The 19,883-nt window shown below is 37.5% G+C and overlaps 1 protein-coding gene across 1 annotated transcript; it reads left to right on the top strand.

Moving 5' to 3' along the window:
- The first annotated feature begins 9,264 nt into the window (after window positions 1-9,264).
- LOC131065310 (pentatricopeptide repeat-containing protein At5g04780, mitochondrial) lies at window positions 9,265-14,919 on the top strand. Its single transcript, XM_057999777.2, has 4 exons — window positions 9,265-10,418; window positions 10,813-11,768; window positions 13,210-13,416; window positions 14,150-14,919. Exons 1-2 carry the CDS (start codon window positions 9,548-9,550, stop codon window positions 11,706-11,708), a joined length of 1,767 nt encoding a protein of 588 aa, XP_057855760.2. The 5' UTR covers window positions 9,265-9,547; the 3' UTR covers window positions 11,709-11,768; window positions 13,210-13,416; window positions 14,150-14,919.
- The last annotated feature ends 4,964 nt before the right edge of the window (window positions 14,920-19,883 follow it).

The following is a 19,883-nucleotide window of genomic DNA, read 5'->3' as shown; positions in this document are numbered from 1 at the left end:
AATTCAAAAGGTATCGATGAGACTCAACGATGTCTCATTGATATAAAAGAGCCATCGAAGGAAGGAAACGCCGACATCGATAATAATAATTATTTTTTGATAAAAAATATCATCGTCAGAATTACGACGAATATCAAGCTTTTGACTGATGATGTAGTTGACGGACATACAACGTCGGTAGAGTCCATTGGATTGTCATATTTTTGACGGGCATGGCATCGTCAACCAATCCAATGCCGAGTTTTCAATAGTTGATTTTGTCGGCACTCCAATGAAAATTTGTCGCAAATCCAACAAACGACCATCAGAAATCAGCTCCGAATGTACTAGTGATGTATCTGCCACATGTTAACCTTATCATAGTAGCCATTGTAATTGCCTCCACATTTGCATTATTATCCTTCCCTAAACGCGTGACATGAGTGCCACCTAGATTTCTTGTGGTTTTTATCGAAATGATCTAGGCATGGAGTCTCCTTTTATGTTTTCAATTCTTTTTTCTTACTTTGGTCATACAATGTGTTTAGTTTCATCTCTGTCTCCCAACAACCAATGATGTGTTTTCATTCCTCCTTTGAGCCCAAAATCTTCTATATTTCTCACATAGTTGATAGTGGCACATTTTGCTAGCACTTGAAAGATCTCATATAATCTTACTAGGCCCACACGCCTCTCTGGGCATGTAGTGCATTGACGCGGGTTACTGGGTTGTTTCTTTTGATCTCACTCTAAACCTCTGTGGAGCCTCCACATGTCATGCTCTCCCTTGAGTATTATTTTAACAATGGGGCATTTCCGAAAACATGCAAGATCACCATGTGGCATGTCCACAACTCTTCGTGAAGATGAAATGTAGTGTGCTCTCAGGAGAAAGCACCATGCTACCATGCGGTGATATTCCAAAAGGGGAAACACACTTTGAAGGCATGGGGTTTGCAGACACCCTTTACAAAGTTAAACAATGGGGTCATTATGATCTTGAGTTGGAGCTTGCCCAATTCGCTGTGGATCTACAAATTGGAAGATCATTAAAAAATATTATCATATTGCTAGAATTGATGAGCTAATTGATAAACTCCATGGAATGGTTTATTTCTCAAACATAGACCTCAGGTCAAGCTATCATCAGATCTAAATTCAAGAGGAATATGTCTACATGATATGTTTTTGGTGCCACTATGGGAATCTATGAAATTGTGTTCATGTTATTTGGCTTGACAAATGCACCTACAATCCTCTAATCTTGTATAATCAAGTGTTCATAAAAATTTGAGGAAATTTAGTCTCATTTTCTTTGACTATATTCTCATATATTCTCATCTAGAACAAGACATGGGAAGAGCACTCGAGGCACATAGATGAGGTGTTAGGGATCTTGAAAGATCAAGCTATTTTTTCTAAAGAATCTAAATGTAAATTTTCTATGACAAAACTTTTATATTTAGGGGATGTCATCAATACCAAGATATTGCAAATAGATTTTGAAAAGATCAAGGTGGTCATGGAATGACCCCTACATAAGACCATAACATATATATGGGGATTCCTTTTCCTTTGCAATTACTATAAAAGATTCATCAAAAAGTTATCACAAATTGTTGCTCCCTTAACAAACCTAAAAAGTGAAGGAGCCTTCAAGTGGACAAAAATGACACCAAAATTTTGACAAGTTAGAAGAGGTAACAATCTTATGCCTATTGCTATTAATTTCTATTTTTTGTTCCTTCCCTTTGCTTTGGAGTGGTATGAGATTCTAGAGAGAGAATTGAAGTCATTCTTACAAAATTCTCTTTTTTTTTGCCTTTGAGAGTCAAAAACTCAAGAAGGAAGAAAGGAGATTATTAATCTATGATAAAGAGATCTTGGTCATCATGCACAATTTGAAAATTTTAGTTAATACCTAATTGGGGGTAGATTCATTGTTAAGATGAATCACAACAAACTAATATGTTTCTTCAACCAAAAGAATTTAAATGAACAATAGAGAAATTGGGTGAGAAAAATACAAATAGGTTGACTTTGATATTTCAAGGCAAAGAATCCTCAAGAGATAAAGAAGGGGGAGTAGGAAGTGATGGAGAAGATGGTGATGAAGAGTCCATTAGAGGATGGTGCTCATCAAACTATACATCTCGTCGAAACAAGACCTTTTTGGAAACATGATTGTTGTCATTTTATGACACCCTTGGTTCATCAGTGAGAACCGATCAAAGATATGTTCTATGGATTGGCACTACCTCAGTCAATCAAAGAGAAAACAATGGAATCATGAAGTGTGAAGTGTTGTCTTGTCAGAAGGACTATTCCTAAGTCTTCAACCCTAGAACTCCAAAACCCCCAAGTTCTTAAGTTCCTAAGTCTTCTCTTCCTCAACCCAAGAACTCCGGAACCCCCAAGTTCCCAAGTTCCTAAGTCTTCTCTTCCTCAACCCTGGAACTCCGGAACTCCCAGGTTTCCAAGTTCCTAAGTCTTCAACCCTAGAACTCTGGAACCCCTAGGTTCCTAAGTTCCTAAGTCTTCAACCTTGGAACTCCCCAAGTTCCTAAGTCTTCTCTTCCTCAACCCCGAAACTCCGGAACCCCCAGGTTCCCAAGTTCCCAAGTCTTCAACCCCGAAACTCTGGAACCCCGAAGTTCCCAAGTTCCTAATTCTTCTCTTCCTCTACCCCAGAACTTCGAAACCCCCAAGTTCCTAAGTCTTCTCTTTCTCAACCTCAGAACTTTAGAACCCCTAGGTTCCCAAGTTCCCAAGTCTTCAACCTTGGAACTCTGAAACCCCCAAGTTCCTAAGTCTTATCTTCCTCAACCCTGAACTCTGGAACCCCCAAGTTCCCAAGTTCCTAAGGCTTCTCTTCCTCAACTTTGGAACTCCGAAACCCCCAGGTTCCCAAGTATTCTCTTCCTCAACCCCGGAACTCTGGAACCCCTAGGTTCCCAAGTTCCTAAGTCTTCAACCGCAGAACTCCGGAACCCCCAGGTCCCCAAGTTCCCAAGTATTCTCTTCCTCAACCCCGGAACTCCAAAACCCCCAGGTTCCTAAGTTCCAAAGTCTTCAACCCCGGAACTCCAGAACCCTCAGGTTCCCAAGTTCCTAAGTCTTCAACCTCGGAACTCCAAAACCCCCAGGATCCCAAGTTCCTAAGTCCTCAATCTCGAAACCCCGATGTTCCCAAGTTGCTAAGTCTTCTCAACTTCAGTGATCCAAGTCTCTGAAGTATTTCAAACTCCTTTTGGCTTGCAACACTTCCAGATGGCATGATCAACACTCAAAGCTTTAAATGCTTCGATGACTTTTGTGTCTTATGCACCTTATTTTGTGGAGCCACAGGGGTGCATTTTATGTTTTTGGTTGGATTTCCATCAAGGGACATACAGGGCCATGCTTGTTGTAGTGACTTATGTCATGTCTACATACTCTGACTTTGGAAGGTTAGTCAATCCACCCTTCTCAGGGTTGCCTTTTGTGGGTATGGCTAGGTTGCTTGCATGTACAAAAGTCAAGGGCATGCACTTCCTTGCACTACCCAAACTGACATAAAGGGGTCATGATCACATTTGTAACCATTTTTTCTATATAAAGGTTGTTAAGCCTCATTGTAAAGGGTTCTCTCCCTGTCGCTTTGAATTTTCTTATGCTCTTTCTCTTCTCTTGAAGACTTGTAATTATTTTTTGCATTTCTGCAACTGTAAGTTTGGCCTTTAGCCTTTAAATGAATTGAAATTACATTCTTGTCTTCCTTCAACTTATGCATGTTGTGTATGTGCTCTTACCTTCATAAGTGTATGTTTTGTGGTTTTCTTTCACATGTATGTTGTGTTAACCTATTTCTGGGTGTGACTTGTGGGAAGCCCCTTCTCCCCTCTTGACACTTTGCAAATTCTAACCTCCATACATGCGTTTGGGTCACTCATGCAAATAAATTTTGTCCATCTCTTGGGTATTTCAGTTGATTCCTTGTGCCATTTTGGGTGGGGAGAGAAACAATCTCTTATCTTGAAGCACCACCTCCTTTCATTTTAAGCATTTCCCTCTTCCCTTTTTCATCGCAACCTATTAGGATAGGTTAGAAGTCAGTTTTGGAGTGTTGAGTTGGTTCAACACCTACACTTGGATTGAGAAGGAAGCTGACCTTCTCCGAAGATTCAACCCCCTTGCGTGAGGTCCCACACTTTGGGGTTGTTTCCATGTTTCATGAGGTTGTTGGGTTGATAGCTCAACAAGGTTGTGAGCTTTTGTGATAGCAATGATCAAACAACCTGTATGCCTTAGCATCCTCACAATAGCTAAAAAAGATGAGTGGTTAGCTCTTCCTCTCCATGGATTTCCTATGAGCACATGGAATAAATGAGCAAGCCTCACTCCCAAAGACTCTAAATGAAGATACATCAGGCTTGACATGAGACCAAGCCTACTGAGAAGTCAAATGTTGCAATGCCTTATGAGGCATCCAATTTTAATTGTAATTATCACAATTTCTTGCCTCAACCCAAAAGGTGACATCCATATCCCAAGATTGAGTCATACAATTAGCCATCTCTTGTAGAGTTTAGTTCATCATTTTGCTGAGGGGTATAGGGAATTGTAAGTGGGTATATGATGTCATGCTTAGTACATAAGTCCCAAAATGTATGATAAAATACTTCCCCCATTATATGTGCATATCCGTCTGATAGAAAGACTAGATTGCTTCTTCACAAATGCCTTGTACATCTTGAAGGAATCAAAGACACGACTGTTGACTTAAGAAAGTACACCCATGTAGACCTAGAGAAATAACTAATGAATGTGAGCACATACTTGCCCCCCCAAAAAGATGGAGTCAGGAAGGACATGAGGTCACTATGAACTAACTCCACGGGTTCCTTAGCATGGGTGGCTCTACTTGAAGGAAAACAATCCTAGGGATGCTTACCATGCATATAACCTCGAGAAACACCATTTGTGCTAGAAAGCATAAGTAGGGTAAGCACTGATGACTGAGTTCTCATCTATTGTAGATACCTACATAATTAATGGAAAATCTTACTCATTGTAGTGTCGAAAATTGCATACCCATTTGTAATTCGACCTACATCTTTTGTAACCACTTTGGTGTCCATTCCCTTAGCACTTGAGTAGGCTCACTTCAGCCCTTGCATCAGCCTTTTCCCTCTCAGGATGCTCAAGATACCCTCTTCAACAACTCCCTCATGGCATTAGTCTTGTTAGTTGCGTGTCTCTCTTGTCTCCTACCATTTTCGAGCATGATTCATTTGGACACTAGCATGTTGCACATTCATCCTGCGAAATCTCAACGTTTGAATGTCGATTCTAAGCATGCGTTTCCACTTGTCACTTATCTTGGTCGGTGGAAACAACTCAGAATCTTCTAAAACGGCTCACCAACCCTCTTTTCCCTCCTCTTATCTCTTTTAAATCTATCCTCTCTCTTCATTGAATCTCTCTAGATTCTGGACATAATCTCTCTTATTCTTTGGGCTCTCACAACTTTTTCTGGCTCTCTCTCTCTCGCTTGCTACAATAGTCTCTATTTTGCTACAACACTCTCAAATTCTCACAATATCTCTTGCAACCCTCTTGGCTTTCTCAAGCCTCTTTGGTAATATCCTTCTATCTATCTATTTATCCTATCTTTGAGCATCTTGGGATTTATCACATCCCCTATCTATTCAATCATTATATCATTCTAGTTATTTATCTTTTGATCTATCTATCTATTTGGGTTGTCCATGGAGGTGGAAACACTGAAACAGGGTCTGACTAAGGCAGACTCCAAAACACAACCCCCAACATTTTCCTTCTTGCTTGTGTGCATGTTTATAATCATAAGAAGGAGATTATTTAGTGGGAGGCTTCAATCATGGATCAGTTGTGAGCTTCCTTCTTTTCCCTCTTCTTAAGTCATTCTAATATTTTGCATTTTGTGTTATTAGCTTATTGTGTTGCTTTTTCCATGTTTATTTAATATTATAATTGTATCTACTACCCCCATACAGTTTCTGTATTCTGTCTGTATTGGACGACAACACACTACATTGTGTCCCAGCTCTGCGCACTCATCCTGATGACAAAGATTCAACAGAGTCGTCCGAGAGTCTTGTCCACAATCTATTAGATTAGCTTTTCATTTTTATCCCCTGACTCACCCTTAGCTCTAGTTTCAATGAGGTAGTAGCAGATCGATTTGTCCTCTAAGATTCATCATCTTGGAGGTGACAAATCCCCACCTATACACTCATTAAATTTGCATGTGCTATGAAAGAAGAACCAACGAGAGCTATAGTATCAAAGCCATCAAAACAATATAATCGAGAGGTAGGATCGACACTCCCAATAGCCACAATAACATAAAGATCATGGAGGTCTTTGATAGCCACATCATGTGGTGTGAACTCAATTTTCTTACCCATGCCAATGACAAATTTGATACATTAATAGAAGATTGGTGGAGATTTTAGAGCAACAAGAACATTGTGAAGGCATCCACTCTCAAGTTGAATAAAACATGAACACATAATTGAAAGTTAAGTAGAATCTCCCACTACAATTTGCGAAGTGCCACAGTTTAAAAGAAATGCAACAAGGTATTGAGAGTGTGTGACATGGTGAGAAGCACCAGAATAAAGTACCCAAGTAGCCGCTGAAGACAAGGCCTACGTAGAAAGAGCATGGTGTTTTCCTATCTATGAGGAAGAAGAATTATGGGCTAAAATATGATGTTGTTGCATGGTCTTTTCTAAAGCCTCTAGCATCTTCCAACACTTGGTGATTGAATTTCTCCCCTTGCCACAAAAACTGCAATACTCACTTGACTTTTTCTTCTTCATCTCGGACGAAGACTCACAAAAATTAGAAGAATTAGCAAGTGGTGGAGTGGATATGGATCTCTAATATAATTACTTAGGGGGTTTGAAGGAACTCTTGTTTCCCAATGAAGAATGTGTCTTAGGCTTCAATTTATTCTTTTGTTTTCCCTTAGATGTCTATGCTACCAAGATCTTGGGTTTTGGAACTAGAAAGTGAATCATGCTGAGTCAACAAAGTTAGTTCCCATACTTAGCGCTCATAAAAGACCTCAAATGAGGGAAAAGTGAAGGTAGTTCCCATAACATCCATGGTGGAATAGAAGTGAAGACCTAGAAAGACCCTCAAAGGGTAGGCAAAATCATGAAGACACACTCTTTCTTAAATTTCTCTTTTCCACAACTGTGTAAAGAATATCTGAGTAACTTGAACTTCTCCAAAAAATCCTCAATAGAAGGAAAGGAATTAGGTACCAATGTGGTCAACTCCATCTCAAGCTACATTGCCCTAAACTCAATAATTGTCCTAAAAAGATCCTTAAATTTAGTCCACATGGCTCGAGTAGTGCAAGATTCAAGATGAAATATGAGATTGTCAAAAATATATAGGCAATAAATCCCATAATCTCATTCATCTTATTTTTGTGCTAAAAATTATCAAACTAATGGGTCACGTTTGGTTGGGTCCCATCTAAGGTAAACCACAAACCTCTAGACATGAGTAGTCTGGTCATCTTGTCTTTCCAAGTATGATAATTATAGGGCATAAAATTAACAACAAAATACACCATAGGTCTGAGATGTTATAAGAAATCTAAAAAATGTAATTTGGCCCTCCCACAACAAGAAAAAAAATCCTTGTGCAACTGGAATGACTAGGAAGCCATAAAAATGAGAAATCACTTCAAATGGATGCATGATGTACCTAAGTGAAAATATGAGAAAAATAGATGGGTGATGCCACAATACTGGGTTACACTTTTTGGTACATCTTTATTTTTGTTGAAATCATACAAAGAACACCTTCCACAAACGAGAGGAACGAGGAAGATATTTTAATTCCTTAAAAGAAAATATTACACAATGAATAATATAATGCATGATGACTTTCTTCATAGAAAGAAAGAGAAGTCCTAATCTAAAATTAGGAGAACTAAGGAAAAGCATAAAGGAGCTAAATAAAGGTTGATTAAAGCTCAACTAAAGAATAATCAAACGAACTTAAGCTAAAAAAGAATAACTCTAGATAGAATGCTCTAACAAATATAACTAATCACACACATATAAAGCAAGAGTCATGTCTAACAGTAGATACACAATCCAATGGAAAGAAGGATGAGGATCTTAGAGGTATGACAAAAAGTGTCAATGCAATAGATTTATGGTTAAGAAAGATTGAGAGTGCATTCTAATCACAAAGTGAGGGAATTGGAAGACATCCATCAACTCTCAAAATGTGGCATATCCTTTACAACCATTCCGAGCCCTTCAAAGTGCTCTAGGTATGACATAGAATTAACATTTTGGTTCATTTTACTTACCCAATGATTTTTAATTGTCATTTAATTAATAACTTTGTGCTCATTTTATCCTTAGACCACTTTGGATCCCAACAAATATTAAGCGCTACTCCTTTCCTACACTCTATACCTCAAATCCCTGGTTCATTATGCCAAATCGCTATTTGAGCATGGCATAGAAATCAATGCAACAAAATAGAATATCATTTTTTAGCATATTCTCAAAATATTCTAAAATGGCAAAATATGAAGGAGTCATGTTATCATTTTTGGATACTCTCAAAATATTGTAAATGACAAATTATCAAGAAAACCTCCAATTTCACCATAAGCTTCAAAGACTTAAAACCTTAATTTTCCTCCCACCAATCTATAAGCAATTTTGGAAAATTGAGAATACTCATTGATTCTAAAAACACCATTCTTATCAATTAAAATTCATATTCATGCATCCATAATTTTTTCTTTTGTAATCACGTCTCAAAATAGATTTTTGAAAACTTAAACAATCTATAATAGCACAATATAAATTGAATAAGCAAACCTACAATTGAATGCAACTTGCATCCACTAGAGTGAGCATGGCAAAGCATGAGTAAAGAAATCCAAATACCAAGCAATAATAGAAGATTATCTTATCTTTTTTTCCTTCATTAGGTAGATGGTTGAGTCACACGAACAATCAATGTGACAGGAATGAAGTGAGAGAATATGCTAATATCAGGTCAACCACTAAACCAACTATTAATCGTAACGGATTTTTTTTTTTTTTTTGACAATTATGAATAGAATAATGAACTTTGTAAATCATATATAATACTTAAAGCACAATTTGAATCTTAATTTTTCGAAAAAAAATAATTTTCTTTTAAAAAAATTATAAATAAATAAACATATATATATATATATATATTTTTAATCCTTTAACTTTGGAGCAGAGACCAAGATTCAAATTGTGTTGCTAGGTATGGTTTATGGTCTGCAAAGCCCACCATTCTATTCGTAATTGCCAAGGCAATTCCAATACATTAGACTATATATATATATATATCTCAGCAATCCGCCATGTCAGCTTTTGTAATATGGATTATATTTCATGGCCTTCCCTCTATATAAGTTACGATTAATCTAACTCAAGACGATTACATTCAGTGTAAATTGCAAGTGGTTCAAACATCGTCTGGATTAGTTTATGTTCCTGAGGAATTCCATGAGCATTAATTCATGAAGAAACTCTATAATCTAGCCAGAAATACCAAGGAGTCATGGGATGTCTTGGATGTTTTGCAGCACTGTACAGCAAAAAAATCTATTGCAATAGGCAAACAGATCCATGCACATATCACCAAAACTGGAATACATAATGATGTTCTCGTGGGAAACCATCTCATCAACATGTATTCAAAATGCTGCAGTTTGAAGGATGCACGCCAAGTGTTTAACCTAATGTCTGAACGAAATCTGGTGTCCTGGAATACCATGATTACAGCATATGCCAACAGCGATAATGGCATAGAAGCCATCGAAATTGTCTGGAAAATGCAGCAAGAAGGAGTCACAGTAGACATGTACACGTTTACAAGTGCAGTCCATGCGTGTGCCTGCGCTTCAGCTCTAAGTGAGGGAATGCAAGTTCACGGTTTGATTGTTAAGAACCTCGTTGAGTCCAATGTTTTCGTGGAGAGTGCCCTTGTAGACATGTATGCGAAATGCAATAGAATTGAGGATGCACGCCAAGTGTTTAACAAAATGCATGATACGGAAATTGTCTCATCGAATGCAATGATTGCAGGTTATGTCTCTAATGGTGAGGATGAGGAGGCATTGGTTATTTTCAGGCAGGTGCAGCGTAACGGCTTGAGTCAAAATCAGTTTACTCTTTCTAGCGCCCTGAGTGCTTGTTCCAGTCTCGCAGACATGCAAGAGGGTATCCAGGTGCATTCTGTGGCAATTAAAACTGGATTCCAGCCTCATGTCTTTGTGGGCACTGCTCTTGTTGACATGTATGCCAAATGTGGAAGCATAGACGATGCATATAACGTGTTTGACAGAATGCCAGAGCGAAATGTTGTGGCATGGAATGCAATGATTAAAGGTAAGGAAGGTTTCAAGGATTCATAAACACTTAGAGGTTGGGAATCTTGGGGACTTTTTTTCAAATTGTTTGGGATTTTCTATTGTGAAAATTGAGATTGCAACCTTCTTCAGTTTAAAATGTTAAAAGAATTTTTTTATTTTTTTTATCCGTTTCTTTTTCTAAAGATAAAAATGCTGTAGGCATATTTTTGGCTGCATCTTGTAGCCCATCTTCAGTATGACAATAAGTTTACATTTAGGAGTTCCTTATATAGGTAACTTCAATTGCATCATGAGATATAAACCCACAACATATATAAGGCAAATCTCCATTTTTGTTAGCCCAGCACATTCATAGCTTTTTAAAGAATAAGATGCCTGATTTTAGCCACTAAAATTTTCCCCGTCTACAGGATATGCTCAACATGGCCGAGGAAATGAGACAATCCAACTATTTGAGCAGATGCAGGAGGCATTGATGAAACCAAATGAAATCACATTTATTTGTGTCCTGTCTGCATGCAGTCATGCAGGCCTGGTGAATGAAGGCCGACTATATTTTGATTCCATGGTACGAAATTATGGCATCACGCCAAACATAAGACACTATGCCTGCATGGTTGACTTGCTTGCTCGTGGTGGACATCTTCAAGAGGCAGAAGATTTGATCAACAAAATGCCATTTGAACCTAATGCTGCCATTTGGGGAGCTATACTGGGAGCTTGTAGAATTCATGGCAATATGGAGTTAGCAGGACGTGCTGCAGAATGCCTATTCAAGCTGGAACCACACAATGCTGCAAATCATGTGCTTCTATCAAATACTTATGCTGCAGCTGGTAGGTGGGATGATGTAGAAAAGGTGTGGAAACTGTTGAAGGAAAGTGGGATGAAGAAAGAACGAGGGCTAAGTTGGATTGAGGCCAAAAACAAGGTGCATGTATTTGTTGTTGGAGATAGATCACACCGACTAACAGAGGAAATATATTCAATGTTAGAGAGATTGACTGAGCAGATGAGAGAATCTGGATATGTTCCTAAAACTACCTTTGCACTACATGATGTAGAAGAGCAACATAAGGAACACCTCCTTGGTCACCACAGTGAAAAATTGGCTCTTGCTTTTGGACTTATCATTCTACCTCCTGAGGTAACCATTCGAATCAAGAAGAATCTTCGTATGTGTGGAGATTGTCACACAGCCTTCAAGTTCATATCAAATATTTCCATGCGAGAAATTATTGTGAGGGACACAAATCGTTTTCATCATTTCAAGAGTGGTCTGTGCTCCTGTGGAGACTATTGGTGACTGAAAAATACTGTTCGCAAGATTTTACTCTTAACTGGTCCCCATATGGCTTCTGTAAAGGTACTGTTTCAGATTCATTTATCTCAGTTTTCTTAACATCTGGCCATTCTTCTTCATAAAGCCCTCTGCCTTACATAGCTTGAATAGACTCTGGTCAAGATTTTGCATGCAATAACTTTTGTTGTAGGATTGGAATAATTTCAATGCTAATCTAAGTTTAAACTTTTTTCAAACTATAAACTTATCCATCTAACGATATTTACTTTAAGAGATTTGAGGCTTTAACAATTCATGAAAATAAAAGAGAGCTTGAAAATAATTTCGTGCAAAATAATTACATCATCTTTGTTAGTGATACTTATTTTTTTTTTCTATGTTTCTACTTCTGAAATGGGCATATTCTCTGCATCTTTTTATGTAATTGAATTATGTTACTGCGATGTTCAGATGTTCAGTGTTGCTTACATCATTACGTCAAAACAAATAAAACATTCCTTTTTAATATTATGAAACTTAGAGTGTAAAGTTTCATTCAAGATTTCTTTGGTACTAATTTTCTCAATAAGATTGCTATCTGTGAAATGTTGATAGAAATATTGTTGCTCTTCAGATTTAAACTTATTCTGTTATAATAATATATACTTGTTGTAATTTGTAATCTCGTCAATATGTAGTTGTATAGAATTGATTACATGAATAATAGTTATTCTTCTTGTCTATACACACCAAAATCTCGGAGCTCAAGTAAAGTTAGCTTGTGCAATTTAATATCTATGGAAGTTTCCTTTGTGCTAGTTGTGTCTGGTTCTGTAGTGGAGATTGGATATTCTTGACACGATGATTTCAATATTACTACAAATGTCTGTATGCTGAGCCAGCCTAGAGCTGCTATAGTTTTTTGTCTTCTAGTTTCTCGAGCTGCTATAGTTTTTTGTCTTCTAGTTTCTCTTTGTCACCTATTATGCAAAGTGCTCTTAGAATCTTACAAATTTAGCTTGTGTTATCTGATATGTATGTAAGTTTCCTATTTGCTAGGCATGTTTGGTTCAGTAGTGGATATTGGATGTTCCTTATACCTGATGAGATGATTTCATTATTGTTTGTTATAAATGCCAGTGTGGGTAAGCCAGTCTAGAACTTTTATACACTATCTTCTAGTTTCTCTTTGTCAGCTATCGTGCAACACCCTGCTCCTTTGGTGTTCACTGTTTGTAGTTTTTTCAGGTCTTGGCAATATTCCATTTTCTCTCTTTGGTTGTAAACCATATAAATATAATATGTCGTTTCTAGATTGCCAGTGATTGTTTCTTGATAGCTTATTACTTTCCTTGTTTCTGGTATCATCTTTATCCCATGATTTTTGGGTGAATATCTTAAAGCCGTGCATTTTTGTGTTTCTGCATTCATTTGATAGTCTGTTAATTCCAGATAGTTGATGAATTCAGAATGAGAGTTTGCTAGATATTGGGATATAATTGATCTTGTCCATTACATGTAACAGAAATTGCATATTTGATAGAAACTGGAAATTGAGATATTCTGCGAGATGTTCTCTGTAAACCACCCAAGTAAGGAGTTGATGCAAGTAGAGAATCAGAGATTGAACAGTGGGCAGTGTGGAAGCAGGAGGGTAAAAGTTGCAGATGCTCTGAAGCATCCTGAGAGAAATGGGAAAAAAAATTACAATTGCCTCTGGTATCCTATTAAGGTATATCATATTTTCTTTGTTGTAAGCTGTTCTGCTTTGTTTGACTGTTCTTTCGTAATGTTTTTTTATAGTGTTTTCTCATTCTAAATATACACAGGTTTGGTCTGGAATGTTTTATTCTTTCTAGGAACCTCAGGTTATATAAGCACACTACCTTTATGAAGTTGACTGTAATAATCTGAAATTTATTCATCCACAATTGACAATTTACTCGATTGTAGGAACTTTAGTAGGATATATTTTCTTGCAGATGTACACATATTTAGAATTGCATCTCTACCATCCAGCAAGGTTCAGTTGTTTTGTCTCAACTTGCATGACTGGACAGGTGATTACCAGTATTGCATACAATGTCCTAAGAGAGTTCCATGGTCAGGGTTTGCCTTGGCCTCAGCTTGACCTTTGCAAGTATCTGTGGTTACTTATAAGTTGGTTTCCTGGCATTTTGTTTTGAATGGCAATGACTTGGCTATTTGAAAATTTGAACCTTTTGGTTTGAAAAAAATATTTAGTAATTAGGCTTTTTATTTTAATTGATTCTGCTCTGCTGAAATGATCGCAAAACTTTTTAATTTCTTCTTTACCTAATTGCAAAGGAGAGGGATTCCGCTTCATTTTTTTGGTCATATACTAACTTTGTAAAGATTATTTATACACATTCATTTCAATTTTATGAATTGGAAAGCATGATTTCATGGGTTGGAATCCTAACAGTTACTTATTTTTGTGCAAGATGGAATTTAAAATGTTCAGCGCAAAGGCAAATGCTTTACCACTTGGATTTGAAATTAGACTATAGTTTGGCATGTCACTGGCAGATCTGAAAGCCTACTCACACTATTATGCAACAATGCGAAATATTGTGAAAACTAAAGCAGAAGGTCATAGCTTTAATTGATGTGTTTAAGGCAAATATGCAGTTTGTGTAAGCTTTATCGCGCCGGATGATGATGTTTTGCTTGGAAAGTGGCTCCAGTTTTGGGGGATCCCTTGAATTTTTTGGCAACCTTGCAGATTGTGTTGAAGAATTAGCAGCTCATAATGGAGTTACAGAGGCCTTCATGTGGCCGTTTCTGTGATTCATGAGAAGAATACCACCCAGCTATATCTGCTGGTAAAGAAGTATGATTGGCAAGGATAAGCCAAATCAATGCAAGCTCTATGTCTTAACCATAGTGTCAGATTGAGCTATGCCTAATACAAAGATACACAGTGAATAGGTTGTCTACGCAAGATTAATTTAATATAGAATCCAGTGGCCAATTTAGTCTATTTTTATAGTCTTAGGGCTGAATTGGAGACTTTTTTATAGCGAATTTGAGCCTGATAAATGGAAGAGAATTTTTGAATAAGCTGTATTGTAATTTATTGTTGAAGGGTTCCTTTCATGTTTCCATCTTTTTCCTCATCCCTTTTTATTTCTGATCTTGGTGCCCATAAAAATAGGGGCTATTGATTGACCTAGCAATGATGAGTATATTTTAGAGAGTCCATAAAAAATCAATTGGTTACTGGCAATGTACTCGGTATGTAAGTCTAATATTTATTATAAGAAAAGGCCAATTCAGATTTGAAAGGCAGACTAAAATTGTTAAAAGCTAAGCTGGATTTTAAATCAATTATGCTAAATGAGTTAGAATTATCTGTGCATACTGCATAGTAGTTACATTTCTTAAGAAAAAATCAAAATGTAATTGCCAAGGATTTTAGTTTAACATTGTAAGAAAAAATTGTGATTATTTCCCTGCATCATTTACGAAAAATTGATTCTTTGTTGTCATGAAAACTAAGATAAAGAAATTAATAATACTTCAGACGAGTCATTGCAGTCAAATATAGATTAATAAGTATACATCCATAGCTTGCCCTTAGGCCTTTTGTTACTGAGTTTTTATATTTTGATTTTCAAGCATCTATGAATTGAAAACTTTGTGAGCAAAGAGGCGAATGTAGTCTGCAACCTGCGAAACCCTATCAATAACGGAGACTGCAACTATGACCGAGAGAACCCTAGCAGTCAGGGCAACAACTTCAAGCGTACATCACGGCTCCTTCGAAAACCCCACAAGCCGTTCAGGCTTCGGATTCCATCCGGCTAAACCCTCAAGCGATGGCGCTGAAGAATAAGGTGCGGGAATGCGGTGCCCTCAAAAACTTCAAGTTCAAGGATTCTTCCCATTTAGACAACCACTCAGTACCAGAAGATGAAAGATATTTTGGATTCCTAGCCAGATGCCCTTGAAAACCTTTAGAAGAGTCAGCTAAGTGTGACTCCTAAGATTAAAGGGGACTGCTCCAATGCATTATCTCAATCCGACAAACCCGACCAGCACACAAATTACTGACCCTTCCCGATGGCAATGTAATAGGTAAAGTTATAACCTTTGAACTACCCGATGACATTACTGATGTTATTTATGTGTTTAAAGCTAAAACAGTTATTTTTTACTTTAGAGGAGTGCCATCTGAACAAGACTTTTATCAATGGATCCATAACACCTGGAAGTAAAAGGTTGGGCTACAGAATCCTTTAGGGGTTTGGGTAGAGGTTATGTGGCTTGTATATTTGTAGAACCAGAACATGCATGAACTTAACTGTTTTGCAATATGGGTTTTGGATAATATGTTATGTCTAGGCTTGGTACATTGACCTTCACCTTGAGGGTATTTCGAAGACAAAATATTAGACAATATGTGTGCAAATATGTTGAGTTCCCTTTCTTGAATCTTGTATTTCACCCTTTTCTAAATGAAATAGCCTCTCAACTAGGAAAGGTTTTATGGTATAAAAACACCACTGATAAATGGTCTAGCCTTTGCATACAACCTCTTGCCTATATAGAACTCAACCTCTTCCAGAGACCATTAAACTCATTGGATTAGGATTTTCAGTTTGATCAATGAATTTCATCTTTGAACAAACCAAACACTTGCTTTTACTATCACTGGGAAGGTCATCTTATCTTCAATTGCCCTATTCGTAAATCACATTTTGTACTTAAGCGCTTGAATGATTCTCGCCCTTACATTCTTGCTACTTTTGTTGCCCCTTCAAAACCCATCACCTTTTCTACCTCTCTCCCTCCCACACCTTCCACTACTACTCTCTCACCCTCTACTACCACTTGTCCTGTTGTCACTACTTCCTCTCCTTCTCAATCCCCTCCAAACCTTGACTCCCCTTCCTTTAAAGAGGTTCTCACTCGTGACAACTCCAGGGCATCTAAGAGACGAAAAGACATTGCTTCTTCCACCACCCTTCCCTCATCCATTCAACATTCTCCTTCATGTGCACGGTCTTGATCCCGATCTTCTTCTTGTGAAAGACCAATTTTGGGGTAGTTGTTGTCCATTCAAGCAAGCCAATCTAAAAACCAGTTCAATCCCCTTTTGGTGGACAAGGAAACTCTCCTTGACTCCTCTTAATGAACCATAACATTCAATCTTGGAATGTGCAAGGATTATCAATCCCCTCTTGGAAATTTAGATAGTCTATTCAAATAATCACTCAAATATTATCATATTACAAGATGTGAAAGTCATGGTGTTCGTTTAAGAGCCACTCTTACTTCTATTCGACTAGAAGCCCTCTTCTTTCATACCAATCATTCTGATGGTTGTGGTGAGGCGGTGCTTGGCCTTGCCCCTTGGCTTGCAAAACATGTTGTTGCATCTAGAAATGACCCTAATAATTGTTTTATTTGGGTTATTGTCATCATCCAAGGCAGCTTATATGGACTTTGTTCAATTTATACCCTTAATACTACTCCAAAAAGGACTATCTTTTGGGAATGGATGCATGCTCACCTTCCCATTGCAGATTGGGTTTTAGGAGGAGATTTCAACATGGTGGAACACCCCATTGACTGTAGTTAGCATAACCCCTCTCGGTTGTCTCATTGGAATTTGATGCTTGGACTCTTACTTGTAATGCTTTGGTGGTACATGACCCATTGCTTGGTGAAAAAGACCTCCAAATGCCACATTGGTACACTTGCTCTAATTTCTAAAAAGGCTTTTTGAAAAAGACGAGTCACCTTAAATGATTTTATATTTCTCCCAATTGTTGTATCAAGCCCTTATCATCAAGACTTTTGATCCACCTTGACCTTGTTGCCACCCTTTTCGACCATTTCACCATTCTTTCATTCTCCAACTCCCCATTTCCTCCCAACGACCTCCCCTTCAAATTCAATGTAACTCAACTCCAACAACAGGGCTACATTGATAGTCTTCTAGCTATTTGGTGTGTTGAACTAAAACACCAACGTGATAGATGGATTAGTTGGTGGAAAAGAACTATTACTCGTTGTACTTCTTTTCTACGTGAATATGGTCGAAAAGTTGATGCCAAAAGGAGGAGACTTGAAAATCCTCTTAATGGACAACTTGTGTATGGTCATTCTATTCTTGCAACCAAACACCATGACCTTTCTCTTCAACAATCTATAGCCTATACAAAACATTTGCTTAGGAAACTAGTTATTTATAAAGGAAAAGGTGCTTAGGTTTGTACTCATCTCCAATAAATTAAGGATTGTGACTAAGGCTCCAAATTCTTCTTCCAATACTTAAACCATAAAACAAAAAAGAGAGCAGATTTTTGTCATTAAATTTGTTGATGGTTCCTCACAAACTAGTCACTTGAGCATCATGCAAACCTTTTTGGAATATTATAAACAACTTTTCATTAATGAATCAACACATGATCCCTTAATTTTCATTGTGGAGGAGAGCATGGCAAGTTGTATTCCTCAAAAAATTGTTGAGGATTGTAGCATCTTTCTTGACAAACCTCTCTCCATGGAGGAAATTGACGAGGCCCTCTATAGCATGGCTACATAAAAAAGCCTAGGAATGGATGGCCTTTCTATTGAATTTTATCAAGCTTTGTGACCCAACATTCAAGAAGACTTTTACTATGTGTATCTTGAGGGACTTGAAACTAGTACCTTAGGACCAACAAGTAATCAAGGCTTTGTTAATTTCATTCCTAAACACAAAGATGAGGATATGGTGGCTAGTTGGTGGCCCATTACCTTTTTGAATACTTCTAATAAAATTATAGCTAAGGCTTTGGCCCAAAGATTATAACCCATTACACAAATGATAGTAAGATTTGCGCAAATGGTATTTTTTGGAGGAAGGTTTATTCTTGACAATCTTGTGCTAGCCTAGGAAACTATTGAATGAGCTCAACAAACTGGTCAAAATGCCCTTATCATTTTGCTAGTTTTCGACAAAGCTTGTGATCGAATGTAGTGGCCCTTTATCCTTAATATGATGCAATGATTGGGATTTAGTCCTAAAATCTGTTATCACATCAAAATTCTTTTCATGGATGGTAATGCTCAAATTGCTATTAATGGGTCCCTTTCTCCCCAATTCCCTCTCCAAAGATCTATTCACCAAGGTTGCCCCTTGGCCCCTTTTCTATATGTCCCAATAGTTGATGTTGTTGGTTACTTATTCCATCATGCTAAGACCAATCAACTTATCCATGGCATAGCCTTGCCCAACAATGTCACCACCCTCAACCCACACTTTTTTGATGAGAGTATGCTCTTTATACAAAACATAGCTAAAGATGTAACTAATACCATGGATACTTTGGACCTATCTTGTACCATTTCTGGATCTAAATTGGCTATGTACAAGTCCAAATTACCGACCAAAGTGGATTCCTATAGAATGGAGAGAAATTAAACATGACTCAATCAATAGAGATTTGGGCATCCCTTTTGGGATTAGAGTTTCTCTCAAAGACATGTGGAATTGGTTTTTGAATAAAATAAAGGCCAAACTTGTGAGTTGGACCAACAGATTCCTATCTAGGCTAGTCGCATATAGGTGGCTAACAAAATCTTTCTCGCTAGCCATGTGTATGTATCCTCATGTTGGCTAGCTTCCAAAATTTGCTACAACCAATTAAATCAACTTATCAAGAAGTTTATATGGGCTAAATGGGGGAGCAAAAACGGTTGACCTACCACTTCTTGACAACACTGCCTACAACCAAAGGACAAGGGAGGCCTAGAAATCATATATCCATATACTTGAGGCATTTTCTTATTTACTAAATGGATTATTAGAACCTTGGATGGATATGCTCTTTGGAAAGAATTGGTTAGATGTTATATCCAAACTGCCCCAATTAGCCACTCTTGGGATACCGTCAGCTAGAAAGACAAAATTCTTTTAGCTCAATAATTCAAAACCATAGGTTAACTCCCTTTAATTCTATTTGGAAGGATTGGAAAACTACTTCAATGAAACTTATTTGGTTTGATTAGTCCCTTAGTCATGGTTTAAAATTTCCTTATACCTCTATTTAGTGGAGTCGGTTGGTTCACAAAATGGCAACCCACTTGGAACTATTAAAAAACTTTGCCTCTTTATAAACTTAGGCATTCAATTTTTTCAAGATTTATGGGACCCTTCCACCTTCCAATGGAATTCATGGCCTC

Source organism: Cryptomeria japonica, chromosome 4 (assembly GCF_030272615.1).
Source record: "Cryptomeria japonica chromosome 4, Sugi_1.0, whole genome shotgun sequence".
In the NCBI taxonomy this organism is placed as follows: Eukaryota; Viridiplantae; Streptophyta; class Pinopsida; order Cupressales; family Cupressaceae; genus Cryptomeria; species Cryptomeria japonica.
The sequence above is the reverse complement of the archived record's forward strand: the minus strand, read 5'-3'. Positions and strand labels throughout refer to the sequence as shown.